The sequence below is a fragment of the Molothrus ater genome, chromosome 22, assembly GCF_012460135.2.
Source record: "Molothrus ater isolate BHLD 08-10-18 breed brown headed cowbird chromosome 22, BPBGC_Mater_1.1, whole genome shotgun sequence".
Classification (NCBI taxonomy): domain Eukaryota; kingdom Metazoa; phylum Chordata; class Aves; order Passeriformes; family Icteridae; genus Molothrus; species Molothrus ater.
The window spans coordinates 1,812,979-1,834,640 of record NC_050499.2 but is presented as its reverse complement, the minus strand read 5'-3'; the positions used below and the strand labels follow the sequence as shown (position 1 = coordinate 1,834,640).

The 21,662-nt window shown below is 50.5% G+C and overlaps 1 protein-coding gene across 3 annotated transcripts in view; it reads right to left on the bottom strand.

The window, feature by feature from the left end:
* The window catches only part of KIRREL3 (kirre like nephrin family adhesion molecule 3), a 398,993-nt gene that overhangs the window by 126,705 nt on the left and 250,626 nt on the right, over positions 1 to 21,662 (bottom strand). For 2 of the 3 annotated variants that reach the window (XM_036397361.2, XM_036397362.2), the window contains exon 2: positions 15,397 to 15,474. The exons of the other annotated variant lie outside the window; for it this stretch is intronic. In XM_036397361.2, the coding sequence (XP_036253254.1) occupies positions 15,397 to 15,474 (78 nt within the window). The remainder of the gene's footprint in view (positions 1 to 15,396; positions 15,475 to 21,662) is intronic. 3 annotated transcript variants of the gene reach the window in all.

Here is a 21,662-nt window from a genome sequence, read left to right as displayed (position 1 = left end):
CCAGCTTGGGGAGGCATCAGAGGGGTGGGTGTTGGAAGCCAGGACGTCCCTCTGGCTGCCCTGGATTGCTCCAGCCCCAGCCCGGGGGGCTCAGAGACCTTGGCACAGAGCCCAAGACACCTGTGCCTTTGATTTTGAACCATGGAAAAAATTACCAAGCTTATATGAGGATCTGCAAGCCACGAAAGTTTAAGTAGAATGATAGTTAGTTTGTCACAGAGTGAAAAGTAGAATTTTGGGGTTTTTAGAATGGGGGCTTGGGATCCCAAGATGGAGGAATTTGGGTGCGCCTTGTCCTTCTTTCTCCTTCTTCCTAGCCTCCATCTTCTGGGTGATGGTGCCACTTTTGGATTGGTTTAAGGTAGGAACACACTGTCTAACATAGGTGATAGGTATTGGAAAATAATTGTAAACAAGGTCCATGTAGTTTTCAGTATAAAAAGACAACACCACCCTGAGGGTGAGCAGTGTGCCACGGACTGACCTGCTGAACAGACCTCAGCAGGCCAGGGAAAGAATGCTATAGATAACAGAAAAATAAACAACCTTGAAAACCAGAACAGAAGAATCCTGACTCCTTCTTCGGTTCTGGGCTGGGAAAAGAGACTCTGACACCCATTGGGGTCAGCCAGGACCACAGAGACCCCTGAGAGCTGGGGAGCAGAGCAGGAGCTTGGCAGTGCTGGGACCCCACCCCAGCCAGCTGCTGGTGCTGCTGGCTGTTCTCCCTCCATGCAAGACCCAGAATAAACTTTTCTTGCTTTGCTTCAGGCACAGCTCCTTGTCCTCCCTCCTTCTGAATAATTTCCTCCCTTGGTTTCTATTTCTGTGTGTATTTATAGACTCTGGTCGTGTCTCCCCTTGAGCCTCCTCCAGACTATATAAATTTACCTCCTCCAGTCTCTCCTCTTACAACCTGCTGTCGAATCCCTGGGCCATTCCTGGCACTGCAGTCAGAATTCTCCCTGGCTTTGCTCCGTGCTCCCCCCTGCAGGTCCCGTCCCACCGCAGCCCACGTGGAGCTGCACAATTACTGCTGCTGAGCACCTCGGGACCTGCTGAAGCAAAATGCCCGTGGCAACAGCCAGGAACATCTTTTCCCTCAGCTCCCTCCGTGCTGTCAGGAGTGTGGAAGTACCCAGCACACAAAGAGCTTTAACCCCTGCAGCACAGCTGAGCTGTGCAACTTCTGGTTTTCAGCTGCTTTCCTTCACATGAGCTGGGCTGGTGCTCCCACACCTCCTGCTCAGGCTGCTGCATCCCCCAGGAATATGGAAACAACCTCACTAGAGCCCTCCTCACAAGGGTAGTGAAACTTTAGGGTCTGCAGGAAAGTGGACCCTGGTGAAGTTTGGCTTTTTGTCTTCACCTGCTTCTCCTGCACAGGGTCAGACAGGTCTGCAAACGCCCTGTGCTGCAGCAGCTGCCCCCAGCAGCAAAGTTCCATCCTCTGCTCTGGCCCTGAGCAATGGGACAGCATGGCCAGAGGGGGAGGGAAGGGGCTCTGCCCTGCTCAGATGAGACCCCACCTGCAGAGCTGCCTCCAGCTGGGGGGCTGTCATCATTAGAAGGACATGAACCAACTGGAGTGAGGCCAGAGAGGCCATGGAGATGCTCCAGGGCTGGAGCCCCTCTGCTCTGGAGCCAGGCTGGGAGAGCTGGGGGTGCTCACCTGGAGAGGAGAAGGCTCCAGGGAGAGCTCAGAGCCCCTGCCAGGGCCTGAAGGGGCTCCAGGAGAGCTGGAGAGGGACTGGGGACAAGGCATGGAGGGACAGGACCCAGGGAATGGCTCCCACTGCCAGAGGGCAGGGATGGATGGGATATTGGGAATTGGGAATTGTTCCCTGGGAGGGTGGGCAGGCCCTGGCACAGGGTGCCCAGAGCAGCTGGGGCTGCCCCTGGATCCCTGGCAGTGCCCAAGGCCAGGCTGGGCAGGGCTGGGAGCAGCCTGGGACAGGGGAAGGTGTCCCTGCCATGGCAGGGGATTGGAACAAGATGGTCTTTAAGGCCCCTTCCAAACCAAACCATTCCATAATTCTTTGATTCTGTGATACCCATGAGTCTCTTTTCTTTCCCAGGGCTGTTGTGTGAAGCCATTCCACATCCCTGAACTACCCTGAGAGTGCCAATGTTAGAGCTTCATCTCGTGTGATTGCAGGGCAAGATGGTTTCCCCCCAGACCCTCCAAGGACCAGCCCATGGGGCACATCCATCACTGGCATCTCTGGGGTCCCTGCCCTGGGCACCTGTGGGGCAGGGAGGTGACCCCTGCCCAGGGCAAACCCTACAAGCAAGCCCTGGTCAGTGCTTTATTCAGTGAGCACCAGGAGTGCAGGGAAGCCTGGGCAGCTCACTCACTTCACCCCCCTGAGCACCTGGATGGCAACCAGAGACCTTTACTGGCAGACAGGCTACCTGATGACAACTGACAGGAGAAATTCATCTTCATTACTCACAATCCTTACACAGCCAGAGCTAGAGAACCCCCTGCAAGGCTCCCACCACTGAGAGCTCATCCCAGCCCCCAGCTCTGATTTCCCTATGAGCAGACCTCTTTTCCAGCTGGGAGCACCTTGGATTAACTGACACAGCTGTCCCTGGGTCCTTGCAGCCCCCAGAGCCTGGGCAGGTCTCCCATCCACACTCCCACTGGATCTAACATTGCTTAAAACCTCGGTGACATCGATTAATGAGGAGGAGAGACCTGTGCAGGGCCACCTGCAATGCCCTTGATGGAAACCCTTGAAAAGGGAGTTAATTCTGGACTCTGGCCGCGCTCAGCTCGGAGGGGATGCAAGCTCTGCCACCTCCCAAGCAGCTCTGGGAACAAACAAGTTGACAAATGAGGCTGCCTCTTAATGAAGCTGCAGCCAAAGTCAATACTCGGCCCTTCTATCAGGGCACAGATCAAAGATGGTCTCAAGGGCAACCGACCTGGCAGGGGCGGGACAGCTGTCACTCTCAGGAGGGAGGGATGGCTCCAAATGAAAAGGAGCAGCCTCAGAAGCAGAGGGAGACAAGGGCAACTTGCAGGAGCAGAAAGGAAAAGGATTTAGAATAGGAGACATACAGAAGGTGAGGGAAGCTTTTCTTCCAGGCCTGGAGTGCCCTGTCTGCAGTTAAATCCTGGTATTCTCTCTGTCTCCACCATCACTGCCGCACATCCAGAGCTACATCCTCACAAACCTGTATTTCAGCTATTTCTCTGCAGAAGTTTTCCTTTTCCTCCCACCCAGCTGACAAAAGATGAGATAGAGAAGGATTAAGGTTCCCCCATCTATTTACAAGTATCTCGAGGGGTTTAAAACTTCACCTCCAAGTTAGGTACACTTGGGTTGATTTTCTGGGGGCAGGGATGGGCAAGAAGGAAGGAAAACAGCACAAGAGATAAGGAGACCCTCCCACAACAGCAAATCAGCTCCCCAAAATCTACAGCTGTTTGCAGCTTGGAAGAAGGATATTCTCACCAGGGAGAGAATGAGCTTTAGATCCAGCAATATTCACTGCACCCTCCAAGCCAGCACTTCAGGCTGTCCCCTGTCCCACAGAGCAGCCTCACTACAGGGAGTGGCTGGGACAGGAGCCCTTTGGTGGATGGTGGCAGCTGGGGCTCACCTGGGACAGGACAGGAGCCCTTTGGTGGATGGTGGGAGCTGGACTCACCTGGGACAGGACAGGAGCCCTTTGGTGGATGGTGGCAGCTGGGACTCACCTGGGACAGAACAGGAGCCCTTTGGTGGATGGTGGGAGCTGGGGCTCACCTGGGACAGGCCACCCCTGATCCCAGCCTGGCTTGGACAAACCCCTGGATGCAATTCCATACCCGGCTCTGGCTGGCTGGGAGCAGGCTCCTGGGGCAGGGATTGTTCTCTCATGTTTGGGAGGTGCCACAGCACCTGGCCCAGCAGGGACTTGACCCTCAGCTGAAGGTGAGCCCACCCAGTCCTTTCCTGTCTCCACAAAAATCCACGGGCAGCTCGGCTCCCCCTTTGAAAGCTCCAGGATTGAACACTGGTCTGAGCTGATGGCAACAACGACCCAGCACACTTATCTCCAGGTCAGCTGAAATATTTCATTTAGCTTCTAAAGGAGTCAATGCCTTTCTCTCTTTCTTCCTTTATTTTAAATCTCGGAATGCTACTGACTCTCATGAATATTGATGAGGATCATTAGTCACTGAACATTTCACTTCCCTTCTCTTTTCCCGTCTATATAAAAGCTTCATCTTTGTTAAAGGGAAAAAAAAAAAAAAAACTCCATCTCAAGTTATATCTCTGGATATGCTTTAAGATTAGCTCCATTAATACATTTATAGAGGAGTAAATACCCATGGGAGCAAATAATGGGTATAAAAGGGCAGGGAAATACTGACTCTGAGACTGGTGTTGCACTGGAGGGAACTGGGAAGGTTTGTGGCTGATGTTCTTTGCCCTCTGAAGGTTCTAAATAATCCTTGCATTGACTGCCTGGCCCGGGGGATTCCCCTCACACACGATCCCTGCCTATCCTGCAGGTTTTTGACCATTCCCACTCCTTCCACCTTCATCATCAGCCTCAGCCTGAAGGCTTCAATCACACTGAGTGAACACAGGTGGGAGGGTTTGGCCAAATACAGCAAATAATTTGGGGCAAACAAGAAAAGCAGGACTTGCAGCATTCAGCTGGACGCTTCACAACCAGATTTCCCTATTTCCTTATGATAAGAATTTTTAGAAGGGTTTAAAACAAGTCAGCTCAAACACAGCTGTGTGCATTGCTGGGTGCTTGGCAGTGTCTTTCAGTCAAATCCAACACAGTCCCACTTCACTGAGGAATGGAAGCAGGATCACTCTGCTGGCCTGAAACACACAATTTCATCCCATTTTGTCATTACAGCAGTGAAACAGAGCTGCCTCACACTGCTCCTGTAAGAGAGGAGCTTCATGCTGTGGGTTGGGACTGCAGGGATGGTGTTATGTGGCACACAGGGAAACCCTGGGGAAGGAGCTTCAAAATGAGTTATTTAAGCCTTTTCCAAGCACAGCAAAGCCACCAGCTCCCCAGTGCCCAGAACACCAGAGGGTTTCATCTTCACACCAGTCTTAGCTCCCACCCACAGCCTGTTGGGCTGGAAGTTCTCCAGTTTCTGCTCACAATTGCACAGCAGATTTCCTTGTGCTGGTTCAGGAGCCATTTCAATGGCAGACCTGGCTGTTTGTTGATCTGAGGGTGTCTCAGGGTGGGACTTACAAGGCTGCAGTGGTTTTAAGTGATATTCTAAGTGACAGGAGCTTGGTACTGATTCATCGCTCCAGTCTGGGCATCAGCAAACCATCTCTGCCTGCAGAAAGCACGTGGCTGCCTCCAGGAGAGGGAGGCTGGGGATCCAGAGCAGGCAGGAACAATCCTGCTGTCTCCTTGCAGCCATGCCTGTGCCACACAGGTGCCCCCCAAAACAGCAGAAATGATGCTCTCCCTTTCTCCAGCCTTGGGTAGAGATGTGCTATCACAATATTACCCCTTTTCTGACCAAAATCTGGATTGTTTTCTTGAAAGCAATGGCTTCCAGATACCTTGAGAGCTGGAGACTTCCACACAGCCAGGCTATCGTGTCCATGTCAGGGGAATTTACTGTGACTGTGTTTACAGGGGTCTCAGGATGAGGGAAGAGACGAGGAACCTCACTCTCTTACCTTTTTTACTCCCTTACTCTCTTACCCTCTCATCCTCTCTCCCCCTCTCTTCTCTCAGGCCTGCTCTGAGCTGTGGCTGGCAGCTCCCAGCAGGGCCCTGCACCCAGGCCCTCTGCAATAACCCACAAGTTCCACGCCCTGGCTGCAGAGATCTCTTGTCTCTGTTGGTCCCCACTGTCCTACCCCCCGACATCCCACCACTACCTGCTCTTGTGAGGAGCCTCTCCAGCCTAAGACTCTGAAATGTCTTTAGTGGGCTACCAGAGGCAGTCCCTGCAAGGGAGCAGTGCACAGATCCCACAGGATCCAGGTTCTCCTGTACACACCTGCAGGCTGAACAGCAGCTCCTGGAATGTCTGATGCTGCTACTCAGGGAGTGAGGAAGGATCGTATTCATTTATTTAAGACCATGCAGCAATAGCTTTCCACAGGGGACTGCTGCTCAAATCAATAGATAAAATGATACCCTTCAACCATTAACTGCTACAACAACACTGTTACCGTAAAGCTCCTGAGCTTTGATCAGATTTATGACCAGCAGAGTTGTTCAGCCGCTCCACAGCTGCTGTAGATGACTGGAACATCACGGATGGAGCTCTGCTCCCCCTCTCCAGAGGAGCAGAGAGCAGCAGGGAGTTGGGGAGAACAAGCAGCAGGTAACACAGGAATGCATTCCCTTGGCAGCATCCCTGGGAATGTGCGTGCTGCACCAGCCAGGACTCAGCTCATGGCCACAAAGGTCCTGCCTTTCCCAGTGTTCCAGCTCACACAACCCAGGCACAGTTTCCCCTGACACCAGACACAGGCAGCTCCTACACTGGTTTTCCTCAGGTTTCACTTACATCCCTGCCTTGTTCAGCTCCCAGACACACAAAACATCACGGAAATATCAATGAGACCTCTGAGATAACAACGCCTCCTTAACAACTCCTTAAGAACAGCTCTATCCACTCTCCTCTTCCTTCCCAACGCCTTTGTCAGATAAAGAACAAAAGGCTCAGTGCAGCTCACCCCGAGCTGCTGGCCCTAATCAATTGCTGAGTGACAATGCTGGGTGAGGGAGCACCCCCATCACAGAGCGGGCGGCACCTTCACTGGGAGTGACAGCAGCCTGAGCAATGCAAAGTTCCCACTGCATCCCGTGCCTGGAGATCAGCTGATAACGGAGCCACCATCCCTGGAGATCAGCTGATAACAGAACCGCCATCCCTGGAGATCAGTACGGTGTTTGTGAGGTCCCCAGGACGAGGTGAGAGATGGGAATTTGACTCCATGTTCTCAGAAGGCTGATGTATTATGATATGATATGATATGATATTATGCTATACTAAAACTATGCTTTAGAAAGAAAAAGGATACATCAGAAGGCTTAACAAGAATGAATAATAAAAACCCGTGACTGACTCAGGGAGTCTGACACAGGTGGCTGTGATTGGCCATTAAGAAAAAAACAATTCACATATTTGGATAAACAATCTCCAGACCACATTCCAGAGCAGCAAACACAGGAGAGGCTTCTCATCTTCCCAGGAGAAGAAGTCCTGGCAAAGGGATTTTTCAGAAAATATGACAGTGACAGATCAGCTGATAACGGAGCCACCACTGCTGCACCCCTTTGTGCCAGGGTTCCTGCAGCTTGCAGCAAAGCTTGGCAGAAATCCCATTTCCAGGGGGCAGACCATGCAAAGCCCAGAGGGCACAGCTGCGGGAAGATGCTGGGGTGCTGTTGGAGCTGCTTCTGGGCTGTTGAGATTTGCTGTATTGGCTGAGCAGAGGCAACACTGTTCAACTAAACCAAGTGACACGTCACAGCTCTGCTCCCAAAGGACAGACCCTTTCCACTGTCAGGCCAGAGAACCAAGAGCAGTTTGAGCTTCTACAGCAGCACTGAGGTTGTTGGCATCTGGTAGAGGAGAAAGGTCACGTTTTACAGGGATAAGAGGACTAGCTCCTATTTATCCTTGAGGCTCAGGAAGATTCATGCTCAGCCTGTGCTGCTGCAGATGTAAAAGTCACTTGCAAGATCCAGATTAAGTGTTCCCATAAATCCAAGTAATTCTGAGGCAGCAACTGCCTTGCCGGGCTGTTAATGGGTAGCACAAATATGCCACTGTGCCTCAGTGCCATGCTCTAATCAGAGGTTTTCCTGGCAGGAAGGGTTCACTGAACCCAGTTTGAACTATGGCAGGGAGCAGAAGAGGCGGTCAAGCAGAGAGACATGTGGAGCAGAGGCACAGCCAGCCTCTCTGAAATAGCCATTTCTCCCCAAAAGAGCAAGGACTCCATCCCAGAGCTCAGCTGGTTTCTCTCCAGGCAGGAGAAACATGGGGCCTGACAGAGACAGGAGCTGCAAATCAGACCATTGCAGAAAGGATGCTCAGGCTCTGGGAGGAAAAAATATTGTGAGTCCCTCTGTTCTCCACTGGAGAAATGGAGGGGTGTGGTGGCATGGATGATGAGGGGTGGGACATCAGAGGGACATGGAGCTGCAGGAGTGAGTCCAGTGAGGTCATGGAGATGCTCCAGGGCTGGAGCCCCTCTGCTCTGGAGCCAGGCTGGGAGAGCTGGGGGTGCTCACCTGGAGAGGAGAAGGCTCCAGGGAGAGCTCAGAGCCCCTGCCAGGGCCTGAAGGGGCTCCCGGAGAGCTGGAGAGGGACTGGGGACAAGGCATGGAGGGACAGGACCCAGGGAATGGCTCCCACTGCCAGAGGGCAGGGATGGATGGCATATTGGGAAGGAATTCCTCCCTGTGAGGGTGGGGAGGCCCTGGAACAGGCGGCTGTGGCTGCCCCTGGATCCCTGGCATTGTCCAAGGCCAGGCTGGATGGGGCTTGGAGCAACCTGGGACAGTAGAAGGTGTCCCTGGCACAGCAGGGGTGGAATGAGATAAGCATTAAGTCCCTTACAAAAGAAACCATTCCATGACTCTGTGATTCTGTGACTGAACACATCTGCCCACAGCTCTACAAGCAGCAACGCATCCACGCTCCGTGCCAACCACATTATCCAGGATTTCAATATTTGTGACATGCTTGAAAAATTTAACCCACTTTGGTGTTTAGATCCATCTCCTTCCCTCTTTGTCCTCCATGTTGTTGTGTTTCCCCACCTCAGCACTGCTGCCCAGCTCCCCAGGGACCCCAGCTCTGCCCCGCAGCAGCGCTGCTGCAAAGGAGCTGCAGAAGGAGCTGCAGAAGGAGCTGCAGAAGGAGCTGCAGAAGGAGCTGCAGAAGGAGCTGCAGAAGGAGCTGCAGAAGGAGCTGCAGCCCTCGCTCCTGCAGGAGCTGCAGATTGCCTCAGAGAAGCTATTAAGAAGCAGTCAAATAGAGCAACCTTTCATTGACAAGGCACTCGGCCCTTTAAACGATTCCAAATAGTGTTTTCTTTTTATTGCTTTCTGCAGTTTAACAGCCTTGATTTCAAGTTACTTTGGCTTATGATAAACTCTGGATCTATAACACCTCTATTCTCTCCCTCTTTGGTCTCTCTTGCCTGCTTCTTCTTTATGTTTTTATTAAAAAAGATCCAGGAAAACAGATAGCAGATTAAAAGGGAAACAAATTGAAATGGGTCAAATGTATCTTGCTTAGATGACAGCCACCCCATTAGATACTTTTAAACAGGACAAATAATCCTTTTGGAAGCATAAGTGGGCTTTTACATTTATTCTAAATTACAAACCAAATGATTGCAGCCTCAAATGGAAGCACTGGCTAATTGCACTAATATCTCACTAATTCCAGCACCAAGGAATGGGGGAAAAAACGAACAATTTTCACCATTTTACCAATTATTCAATTTAGGCCAAGGTACATTATGCAAACCCTGGGTTGAGCTTCCTCTCCATTTTGTGATCTATGATAAGGACTGGAATTCCAGTTATTAATAATGGAGGAGATATAATTATTCTAAGGATGGGTATGAGATAATTACAAGCCATAAACCCAGCTTTCATATGCGCACACAATTCTCTCCCCGTTTCTGGCAGCACCAAAACCTTGCTGCAGACTGGAGACACCCTGAAGCTCAGGACAAGCCCCCCATGCAGAGCTGCTCACAGGTCATGATGTGAAGCCAGAGCTGGGAACACGAGCAGGAACACGAGCAGCTGCCCAGCTCTGCAGGCAGGCAGGGGCTGGTCAGAATCAACCTTCCAGAGGCTGGAATTGGGGGATCCTGAAGGTTCCTTCCATCCCAAACACTGTATGACTCCATGGTTCTGTGATCCTAGAAACTGTGGTCTGTGAGGGCTGCATGGACACAGGAATCACCCCAAACAGAGCAGGCTGGTGGCTCTCCTTGCCTTTAGGCCACCACTGTCCCTGTCTCTCTGGGCCAACTCACCCCTGTCCCATATTTGATGTATGTGGATGAATTCCATCTTTCCCCCTTCCCCCAGGAACTTGCTGTTGGAGCAAGGCCAGAGGAGGCCATGAACTTGACAAGAGGATGGGAGCACCTTCCTGGAGACGATTGGGTTGTGTGGAGACCTTACAGCCCCTGCCAGTATCTGAAGGAGCCACAGGGAAGCTGGAGAGGGACTCTGTCAGGAACTGTAGTGACAGGACAAGGGGGAATGGCTACAAATGGAAATTTAGATCAGATATCAGGAAGAAATCCTTCACTGTGAGAGTGGAGAGATACTGGCACAGGGTGTCCAGGGAGGCTGTGGATGCCCCATCCCTGGAAGTGTCCAAGGCCAGGTTGGACAAGTCCTTGAGCACCCAAGTCTAGTGGGAAGTCTCCCTAAACATGGCAGGGGAAAGTTGTGACCAGATGATTTTTAAGGTCTCTTCCAACCCTTAACATTTTGGATTCTATGAACAAAAGAACAGAGCTTTCCATTAGTCCCTTCTAATAAGATCCCAAACCTTCAGAACAGAAGAGTCAAGGTGAGATTGCAGCTCAGACTGCGAAACTTTCAAAGCCTCACTCCTTACCCTCCCAAAACTGAAGATTTGTTTTATGCTGCCTAACAGCCCCAGGTGGCTTTTAAAGAAAAGTTGTGCCCCCAGGATCTGGGCAGCCCTTCCCTGAGCTGATTTCTGCAGCCCTGACCAGCAGAGGTGACCTGCCATGCGCTCCCTCTGGCACAGAAGGCAGAGCACTCGTTGCTATGTGGAGCTGCAGCTCTGCAGCACAGGCTCCTGGCTCTGCTGTGCTTTGTGTGGTGACTGGAGACACCTTGAATGCACAATCCACCAACGGAGAGCGGCTGCTGCTGGAGATAACTGCGGCACAGCCTCCTCCTGGCACAGCAGGCAGGGTTTGCATCCCTCTGAAGAGGAGAGTTTGTCCTTCCCTCAGCACAGATCATTAACCACTCACTGCTCCAGGAGGAAGAGGCTGCACCAAATCCTTCTGTCCCTTTCCCTCTCCATGCTGGGCATGGGGATGGAGCCCACCCCTCATACTCCAGGAGCTGTGTCCACCCCATGGAGATGCCACCTGTGGGGACATGAGAGCCAGCAAAGTGACTGGAAGGGGAGGTCAGAGAAGGGCAGGGAGCTGCCCTGCCCCGCTGCCCTGCGTGGGGGGACATTGTTGTAGGACCTTCCAGCAGCTGGTGGCTGGTGGGAACAGGTGGTGGAGGTGAAGGCTGACACCTCTCAGTGCTTAATCGTTCCCGTTAGTAGCTTTATGAATGGCAGCCAAAAAGTGCCATAATTGCTGCAGTGACGCTTGCTAATGACTTGAGTTAGATCTGGCAAGTAGTCAAAGGCAGGAGACAAGAAGTAAAATTGCAGGAGCTTGCATCTGAATTCCTGCCTTGGACCACTGCAGAGGAGAGCAGAGCAAACCCGGCTTGGGACCTGCAGGTATGGACAGGGAGGGACCAAGCATGATGGGTGAGCAGAGAGAGATATTCCAGCACCCCCTGCCTGCCCCTGGGGAGAGAACTGCATGAGAAAGGAGAAGTGGGAATAGGAGAACAAGCCTAAATTTTCAGAGGAGCTCAAAATCCTTTTTCTTGGGGGACGAAGGTGACCCACCTCATAGAAAACATCTTCCAAAATCACCTTGAATTAGGGGGGCACAAGCCCTGGGAGAAGCAGGGTAAGTCAGCCCACAGCATCACCTCCAGCCGCAGCAGCACCTCCCTTGCCCTGCAGGTGCCTCGGGACATCCAGGCCACCCGCCGTGGCTCCCACTGCTCCACACTCATGGCCATGGCAGAGCTGTTCCCAAGGAGCAATCCAGCCCCTCCTGAGCTAACAGCACGCTCCTCCTGATTATGTATCTGTTTCTGAATGTTAACAAACAGTTGGCAGCAGCTGATTGAGTGGGTTATTAGCAGAATGAAGACAGATGGTGGAGGATTAACTCCAGAGCGTCTTTATTGCGCGGCCGTCATTGCAGACAGCTCTCCCTCTCCCTCTGTCTGCAACTGCCACCAGCTCCATTTCACCCCACAGCTCCCAGTGCACACCAGAGTGTGGGCCCAGCACGAGATGAGCCCATCATCAATCACATGAGCACAGAGCAGCCACGCTGGAGCTGTGCCTTGCTGTTCCCCAGCCAAATTCCACCCCCAAATCCAGACTTTTCCTGCTGAGGGCTTTACAAAGCGAGAAGTGGTCGCACCTGATACAGCACAGCAGGGCAAGGACAGTGCCCAAACTGTTTGCTATGCCCATCACGTGGGGCCTGACAGCTGGGAGAGGCTCCAGCGTTGCACCTGGGCCTGTCTTGATCACTACACAGAGAGTGAGATGAGGAGCTGATAGAGCTGACATGGGCAGAGGCACATCCATGTGTAGAGGGATAGAATATAAGTAAATAAAGATAGTATAGAAAGTAATCTTACCCCCTAAAGAGTTGCAGCTGAGCCAATTATTAAGGATTAGGAGCAGGCCTGATGTTAACAGGCCACAGTTGTAGCCAATAAGAAGAGTGTTATAAAAGAGTGGATTGGTTGGTTGAGGGGAACTGGAGACAGTTGGCTACTGTGAGGATAAGGAAGAGTCAGTGCCTAGAGGAGCTGCCTACAAAAAACTATCAAGGAGGTACAAAACTCTGGCAATATGGAACCCTTGCAATGTACTGACGATAGAACTCTTGTAATATAGTAACAACAAATGGTGACCCCAATGTGATTTGGGGAGAAGGACTAGAACTCTTGCACTATAATGATAACATCCATGGATACTGATCTTGGCTCCTCATCCTGGGACCAGCTCAGCTGGAAGAGCCACCACTGCAGCCAGCTGGTCAACAAAGAGCACAATGCCACCAAAGGCCCTTGCTGGGCACCTCTAACCCAGATCTATTTTATCACACTGGGAGAAGTTGCCCAACTGATCTATGAGCATCCAGACTGGATCTTCTCTGTGAGGACAGCCAAACCCACCATGTTCACAGAATCTCCTGAGCTGGAGGGACCCACCAGGACCATCCAATCCCACCCCTGTCCCTGCCCAGAATCCCAAAAACCCCACCCTGTCCATCCCTGGCAGCGCTGTCCAAACTCTCCTGGAGCTCTGGCAGCCTCAGGGCTGTGCCCATTCCCTGGGCAGCCTGGGCAGTGCCAGCACCGTCTGGGGGCAGAACCTGTTCCTGAAATCCAACCTAAGAAATTATTTCCTGTCAGAAAATTATTCTTCCACACTGTCAAGATTTCTAACTCCTCTTGTACTTATCTCCCTCCAAGCCATTGTAGGTGTCTCCAGTAAATGACAGGAATGTTCTAATGGTCCCTGCAATTACCTGTTTCCTCTGGGATGGAGAGCCCACACCTCATATTATCCCACTGCCCCACTACCTTCCTGTGCTTTCAGTTTCCTCAGCTCCCTTGTAATTATTAATAGAGCTGCTCTTCAGCCTCTTTTTAAAGGGAGAAAAAGCTCTCACTTGGCACAAATATGAAGGGGGACCTGCTCTCTCTCCTCACCCTGGCAAGGGAACTGGCTCAAAGAGTCTGGCTCAGGCACCTCGGGCAGGAAATTCCTGTAGATGACCAGACACTGACCCCACCCCAGCTCACACACTGTACAGTGTGGATCTGTACTGCAATCCACCAAAACCCTGGGAAGCGGGATGTCTGCAATTGTCATCTGTAACTGCTTCTAATGAAAACACAAGTCCTAGGTGGTCTTTGTAGCCATGGAAATCCCCCTGACTTTTGTTTTTTGGCAGATTGTACCTTTAAACATAATGGCCCTGCAGCCTGCAGGGGCCAGAAACTGGCTGCATGTCAGGCAGGAACACTTTGTTCCCTTTCCCTCACAAAAGCTTTACTTTTGGTCTTTCATGTTTCTTTGTTCTCTCCACACAAAGCCCCGCTCAGCCTGAAAAGGGGGCTCACTTTGGCTGACGCAGGCTCTGAATCCATCAGGGGACAGAGCAATCCCAAAGGATTGGCAGGATGCCCAGGGTCCTGCCAGCTCTCCAACACTCTGTGAGCATCCCAGGGTCTGGGCACAGCCACAGACAGCCTGTCCAAGAGGCTGGAGGGACAGGAAGGTACCGAGAGGGAGGCTGTACCTTCTCACAGCACTAGTGTCCCATGGGGCAGTCCCTTCCCATTAAAAACATCCTCTAATCAATGTTTAAAGAGCGTGTGGTAATTAACAAGCATGAGGTGCAGCCTGGTGAAGTACTTTCCTCGTGTTATCAGCTCACTATCAGGGCTCCTGGGAACGTGAAGGAACCTTTGATCTTCTAACTGATATTTGAACCATAAACTTGCCTCTATGAGAGTTTTACTTCATGGAAACAAACTCACCTTTTACTCTCATGGAAAAAGGCTTCCTGCAGGAGCAGACACCCCCACAGCTAACTGCTGGCTAAACTCCATCCCATGCAGGGAAAAAGAATCATGCAATAGTTTGCTTTAGAAGGGACCTTTCAGGTTCACCCAACCCAAGCAGTGAGCAGGGACACCTTCCCCTAGACCAGGTTACTCAGAGCCCCATTCAGCCTGACCTTGGACGTTTCCAGAAAAGGAAGCGCAGCAGGGCAAGAGATCACACCCTTTGTCCGAATTATTTTCAATCAGAATCCCTAAAAAGGGTTAAATCCATGCTTGGGTCAAGTTTCCAGTTCCTAGAGTGACCTCACAGAAGCCAAACTCCCTGTGACACATCCTGGAGACCCTCCCATCTCACAGGGCTCTGGGCTTCCTTCTCTCATCTAACATTAATCAGAGGGAGCTGCACCAGGGCTGGCTCCAGGAAAAGAAGCTACCAGAAGCAAGGATGGCAGTTCTTCTGAACATAAATAGTTTTTGTTTAGTTATTATGCTTCATAATTATTTATGATATTTCTATGGATTAATCAATGCTCATAAAGTACTTGGGGAATGACTGGAATATAAAATAGGGAGATTTTAGCAGAGGTTTGAAGAGCAATGTAATGGTGACTCTGAGAGGTTCAGAGGCACTGGAAACCGGATTCTGGAAGTGGCATGGTGACCACTGCCACCCTACTAGAACAAGAAGAGTAGATGCAGCAATTGCTGCAAGAGCTTCCTGTGGGACAAATCCTTTCTGTAGGAAAAGACAGTGGGTTTGGATGGATGGAACTACAAAGTTCCTGCTCTTCTCTTGCAGCTTCACACAGGGGGCTCCCCACATGCCCTCTAAGATGTTCCCAGAGATCAAGGGGGAAGCAGGATTTTCTCCTGGGTGGGAACAAGAACCCAGCACACTCTCAGAGGTGAAGCCCCTCACAATGAGATTGCTAAAGAGGAAGAAGAAGAAGAGAAGGTGAGAGAACTGCTCACCTTCAGTCATCCTGCGGTACTTCTCCTTGTACATGAACCCCAGTACTAGGCAGCATCCTCTTCCTGGGAGCCCCAGTTCTGCAAGAGAAGAGAGCGTGGGGTTAGACTGGGCTGGGGACAGGAGCAGGCTCCTGGGGCTGCTGCAGGGAGCAAATCCTGCTGGAGAAACCCTTCAGGAAAAGCGCCAGGAAGGTGGGCACCTAACTGAAGTCTTTGGTCAGCCTCAGAGAGCTGAGCTTGGCTGGGCCCCAAGACTGTATCTAAAGACAGGAGGGTCAGCATCCTCTCCCTTGCCTGTCCTTAAGCTCTCCTCTATTCCAAGTGAGGCAATGAGCTGCATCTTCTTCCACAGCAGCGTGTTGCAACAACAGGACTCTTTCATCCCTTTCTCCCTTAGTGGGCAGCAAAGGGAAACGGGAAATGGGCCTCAGTAGGGAAGAGAATTCTGGCCTGAGGAATCTTGCTCTTTAGAAGCAAGCAAGTGACCCTGTGAGCAGGAGAGTGCCAGAGTCTGATGAGGCACAGGCCTTTGATGCCTTGATTTGTTAATGGGGCTTTTTGACTCTTGGTAACAAACAGAGAGATCTGAGCGTGGGTTTTTCCAGAAGTAGGCTGCGAGCACAGGCGCTCTCCCCGTGCGCATCTCAGAGAGGCAGAGAGCTCTCGTTCTTCAAACAAATTCTCCTGTGTCACAGTGCAGAAAATTAAGGTACCATGTCCCCAACGCTGCCTGCGGACCTGCAGAGCTCCTCGGGGGCTTCTGTGCTCTGCAGAGCCCTGCTGATCAAAGCCCCTTTGATGTTTACTTAATGTGGCTGTGGACTGTGCAGAGCCCCCTCTGTGGAGTTGTGCCGCTCTCTCGCTCGCAGGAGGGGAAGACAGCGGGACCAGAGCCTGGAGAGCGGAGCAGGACCTGCCTGGCAAGCTTGGCTTTCAGTGCCATGAGGCAAATTTGGGGCTGAATTGATCTGGATCATGTCCAGAGGAAGAGGGACGTGTGATGTGATGTGATGTGATGTGTTGTGATGTGATGTGATGTGATGTGGGAAGATCCCCAGACCCATGGGGTGGTGTTTGCAGGGGTCCCAGGACAAGGGAAGAGATGAGAATGTTGACTCCATGTTTCAGAAGGCTGATTTATTATTTTACGATATATATTATATTAAAAGAAAATGATATATTCAAACTATACTAAAAGAATAGAAGAATAGAAGAAAGGATTTCATCAGAAGGCTAGCAAAGAAAGGAAGTGGAATGATAACAAAAGCTCGTGACTCTCAGAGAGTCCGAGCCAGCTGACTGTGATTGGCCATTAATTAGAAACAACCACCATGGACCAATCAAAGATGCACCTGTTGCATTCCATAGCGGTAGATAATTATCTTTTTTCGTTTCCTCTGAGGCTTCTCAGCTTCTCAGGAGAAAAATCCTGGCAAAGGGAATTTTCAGAAAATATCATGGCGACAGACCCAGACACAGAGAATCCCTCCCTAGCAGGGCTCGCTGCCATGGCATCCCAGCAGAGTGGTTACATCCTCCTCTTGTGTATAGTATGAGGCAGAATTTGAGCCTAAACCTAGGAAAAACCAGACCTCTTTTGATGCCACACACAAGTCCAGTTAAAGCACTTTCTCTAGCTTTATAGAGGTTTCCACCTTGCAGGAGGCCCCTGGTCCTAAGGCTCCCACCAGGGAGGAATCAGCATCTAACCAAACCAAATCACACATGCCAATCCACTGAGGCTGATGATCAGATGAAGGCAAGTCTCTTGAAATAATCAGAGTAAGATGAAATTTAATTGCTCCCCTAAATCCTCCTTGTCCTGGAGGGAATGCCCTGGAGAGAAACAGGCGTCTCAAGAATGTGACTCCACCTTGGACAGTATCTTTGGGGGTGCTTTTAACTCCTTCATTGGACATAAAAGCTGGTGACTAACTCAGGTGAAGATGTCTAAAGGTCAGGGCAGATGACTCAACCACCAGAACTCTCAGTGGTTTCTTGAATTAACAGGAAGGAGTAATGAGCAGCCATTGTCCAGGTCTGATGGTGGAAGCCAGTTCTCCTGCTCTCCAGGACAGAGATAACGTGCTCCACCACGGTCTGCACCAAGTGCACAACCACAAACACACCCAGAGAGGTGTCAGCCTGCAGGTGTTGGATGCCTCTGACTGCAGGGCCAGCCAGCTCAGGCTGCCTCCCTCAGCCCTGGCTGATAAGGAGGATCGATAAGACCTTGCTGCCCTTGGGGGAGGTTCCATCAGGATCCTGTGAGGACACACACTCCGTGTGCCTGGCAGAGCCCCGAGCCTGCCTGAGCTCCTGGGGCCGACAGCACAGAGCCAGCACAGCAGGTGAGAGCCTTCATGTCTTTATTGATAGGAAAACAAAACCACATCGATTGCTATTGAGCCTCCAACGAGCACCAAGGTATCAAAGTAATTAAAACAACACAATTAGATTAGTGTCAGACAAGGCAGCAGAGCCCACAGTGCAGCTGAGCAAGCCAGCTCTGCTTGCTCAGACGTGCACACAGGGCCTGTGAGTGGATGCTGGATGGGTTTTCCTGGACACAGACCTGGGCTGAGGGGGCCTGCCACACATCATGAGCACAAACATCACCAAGTTCATGGAATGGTTTGGGTGGGAATGGGCCTTAAAGACCCTGCCATGGCAGGGACACCTTCCCCTGTCCCAGGCTGCTCCCAGCCCTGTCCAGCCTGGCCTTGGGCACTGCCAGGGATCCAGGGGCAGCCCCAGCTGCTCTGGGCACCCTGTGCCAGGGCCTGCCCACCCTGCCAGGGAACAATCCCCAATTCCCAATATCCCACCCATCCCTGCCCTCTGGCAGTGGGAGCCATTCCCTGTGTCCTGTCCCTCCATGCCTTGTCCCCAGTCCCTCTGCAGCTCTCCTGGAGCCCCTTCAGGCCCTGGCAGGGGCTCTGAGCTCTCCTCAGAGCATTTTCCTCTCCAGCTCTTCCAGCCTGGCTCCAGAGCAGAGGGGCTCCAGCCCTGGAGCAGCTCCATGGCATCTCTGGACTCACCCCAGCAGCTCCAGCTCCTGATGATGATGATGGTGGCCCCAGAGCACCCCAGGCCAGGGCAGTGCTGGGGGCAGCAGGAGCTGCAGTGTCCTGGGAGAACCCCACCACTCAGGTGTCCAGCTCTCACCTTCCCCTTGCAGTGAGCAGAAAGCTCCCAAAAAGGGGGTTGTGGGCAGGGGCTCTGCCCCAGGCAGTGGCTGTGCTGCCCCACAGGTCCCAGCCCAGCTGAGCCCTCAGGGAGGGAGGGAGGCTCAGGCTGAGCTGGATCCCAGTGAAATGTGGGTTCTTGCCTCTCTGGAGCCTGGCTTAGACGGCTGCTGTGGGTGCCTGGCTCCCGTCTGCCTCCCCAAGGGGTGCTATAATTAACACTTATAAACCACTTTGATATCCCATGATGAAAGGAGCCGTACAAAAGCACTGCATTATAATAATTCATACCATAAATTTGTGAGAACATGCAAAAATCTTTATAGCTAAAGGCATCTTTAAATACTTGAGAGTTCCTTTAAAAGGTAAAATACTTCAAGATGATTCTGCTGCCTAAGGATGTCTCACCATTTTGGCTTTTAGTGGCTACCTAAAGCTAAAAGAGTTAAGCAGATATGCAACATTTTAAATGTCTTGGCTTTAGGGGGGCTGCTGAGACACACCAAAACCAGAATGTTTTAACCCTTGTGTGTCCTCATCCCCCCCAAATCAATCCCATCCATTTCCTTGTGATGGTAATTGAATTTCTCAGCATGGCAAAAGTAGTTACAGCTGAAGTTGATCATCCCACGGACTGTGATGAAGTGGGAGCTAAGGTATGCTGGTTGCAAAACACCCAGCAGAACCATGGTTTTGACCCTCTCAGAAGTACCTGCATTAATTCACCCCCAAACTGGCAGAAGAGCCACTCATTGGGCAAAGCAGGAGCAACTTCAAACCATAAATTGCCAGTGACAATGAAGCAAAAGCCAATTAAAAGAAACATGACCTTGAAGTCTTGGAGAAATGGATCCTCAGCCTGGGAAATAGAGGGGAAAGATGCTTAGGAAGAAAGATCTCTCAGTGCTGGCCCAAACTACAGATTACTTTTGCTTTTTCCTTGGTTCTTTCATTGTATGGCATTTCTTTTCTCAATTCCTAGGCAATTCCTTCCCTCACCACTCAGGAAGGGAAGGAAATATCAGATCACCGGTGCACTAAAGGCTAAAGCTGCAAAGCTGTAATAAGGGTTTATTAACATAATCATAATATGTACTATTGTGTAGCTGTATCCCACCAGGAATGATAATAAACATTTAATAGCCCAATAATACCTGTTTAATAATTTTTCAGCTCACCCTGTCTAATTGCAAGTTTATTAAAGAACGATAAACTTTATAATCGTTGTTAAGGCATAATTGCAATTCCATTGCTTATTTAATATTGAGCTAATGATATTACAACTAAGTTATATTTTCCCATACATATTAAATATCAATTAGCTGGTTTAAACTATTGATTTGTATTTAATTAACTATGCTATTATATACCAATTAAACTCTTATAAGAGAAGCAGAAACAGCTGGTCTCTAAAATTAAATTTTTAAAACTTTGTATTAACATAAATATCACGTTTCCATTTTGTCATGTTTTCCTTCTACAGCGATGGCAATTTGCTACCTGTAAATATTTTTTCTGATTGCATGTTATATCCATGAGTTTAACTCTACTTTTTGGGATGGGGAATGGGCAACCTCCATGGTAGATATCCTACTGTCAGTGACATCAAAATATGGAAACTGGGCAAGGCAGAGGGCTGGAAAAGCCTTATCTCACCTGGAGATCCCAGAAGTAAAGAATTCAGCTGGGAGCTCTTCAGAGAGCATGAAATTCTCCAAGGAAAGAAGATTGACACATTCCTAAGTTGGTCAGCAAGGAGAAGATCCTACCTGACCAAATCTAAGAGATTTTGATGGAGAATCCTCATCCTCCCCCTCAGGAGTTTCCTGTCCTGGTGGATAGAGTTGCCTGCTGTACATGGGTGCCTTGGTAAAGAAGCAATATGGACAGAAAATCCTGATTTCCCAAGGATTTCCATGCTCTTGGCTTCACTGTATCTGGGGATGCTGCATCCCAAAAGTTTGAAGAAATAGGTGATGGAGCATTGTAGCAGACCCCATGGAGCTGGCAAGAGCTCCACGGAGGATTGAGACTTAACAGTAGGAGCTGCTGAGTCACGATGACACAGCAAAATAAGCTCCTGTCTCTGACCCTCCGCCCCATAGCCTTATCTCTATAACCTCATAGGTCATTCTCCCTGACCCTTACTATTGGACAAGTTTGGATCCCCCTATGCCCTATAAAAAGGGGCTGTTTTAGCCCATTCAACAGAAGAGCTGTCGCTGGAACCCTTCACAGACTCCCCAATAAACCATCGCTGTGGAACACCAGGACCTCTCCTTCTCTGCTCTCGCGTCTGCTTCTGCCTCAGCCAAAGGTGCCCCAGTGAGCAAGCAAAGAGCTGAAATCTTAAGAGAGCTGAGAATCACTAAAGAGCTGGCAATCACCAAGCCTGCTTAGCGTAGCCTGCGGCGGCTGCGAGCTGACTGGGTATTCGGGCACTCTGTCCCCAGAGGGATTGAGTACCCAGACCATCCTTATCACTCATTGATAAGGCCAAGATCGGGGCTTTATCATAGAGCATTTTCTTTGTTTTCCATCATTTTGATTTGCAGGCTCTGAACAATCCCAAACATCCCTGTAACCTCTCCTTCAGAGGACCCTGCCCTGGGCAGCCATGGAGCACCTTTCCTCCAAGTTCTCCTGCAATCAGTGCTGGGTTCAAGCTTCCCCCTTCGATGTCATTTGCATCCATGAGCATTCCTGAGCCATCCAAACTCCTGCTGCCATTTGGCAGAGAGCAAACAGATCCTTTGGCACAGAATTCCTATATTACACTGTTAAGTCTGCAGAGCAATCCAAGATCTTCAGAGATGAAAAAAGCCATGCAAATTCATGTTGTTATTAAATCTGTGCCTGGTTAATTTATAAAAATGTATTAAAAAACCTAAGAGTCTTCCCAGATGAGAAAATGGGCACATTACTATTTGAAATATGAATGAAGCAGAGATCAGTGTTAAATGCTGGAGTGGTATTGTATTTTATTCTACAGTGCTCTGCAAAAAAGTTGCATTTATAAACCCATTTATTGTATTATGTACTCGCAAACCACCTTGTCATCCATTTATTGCACAAATA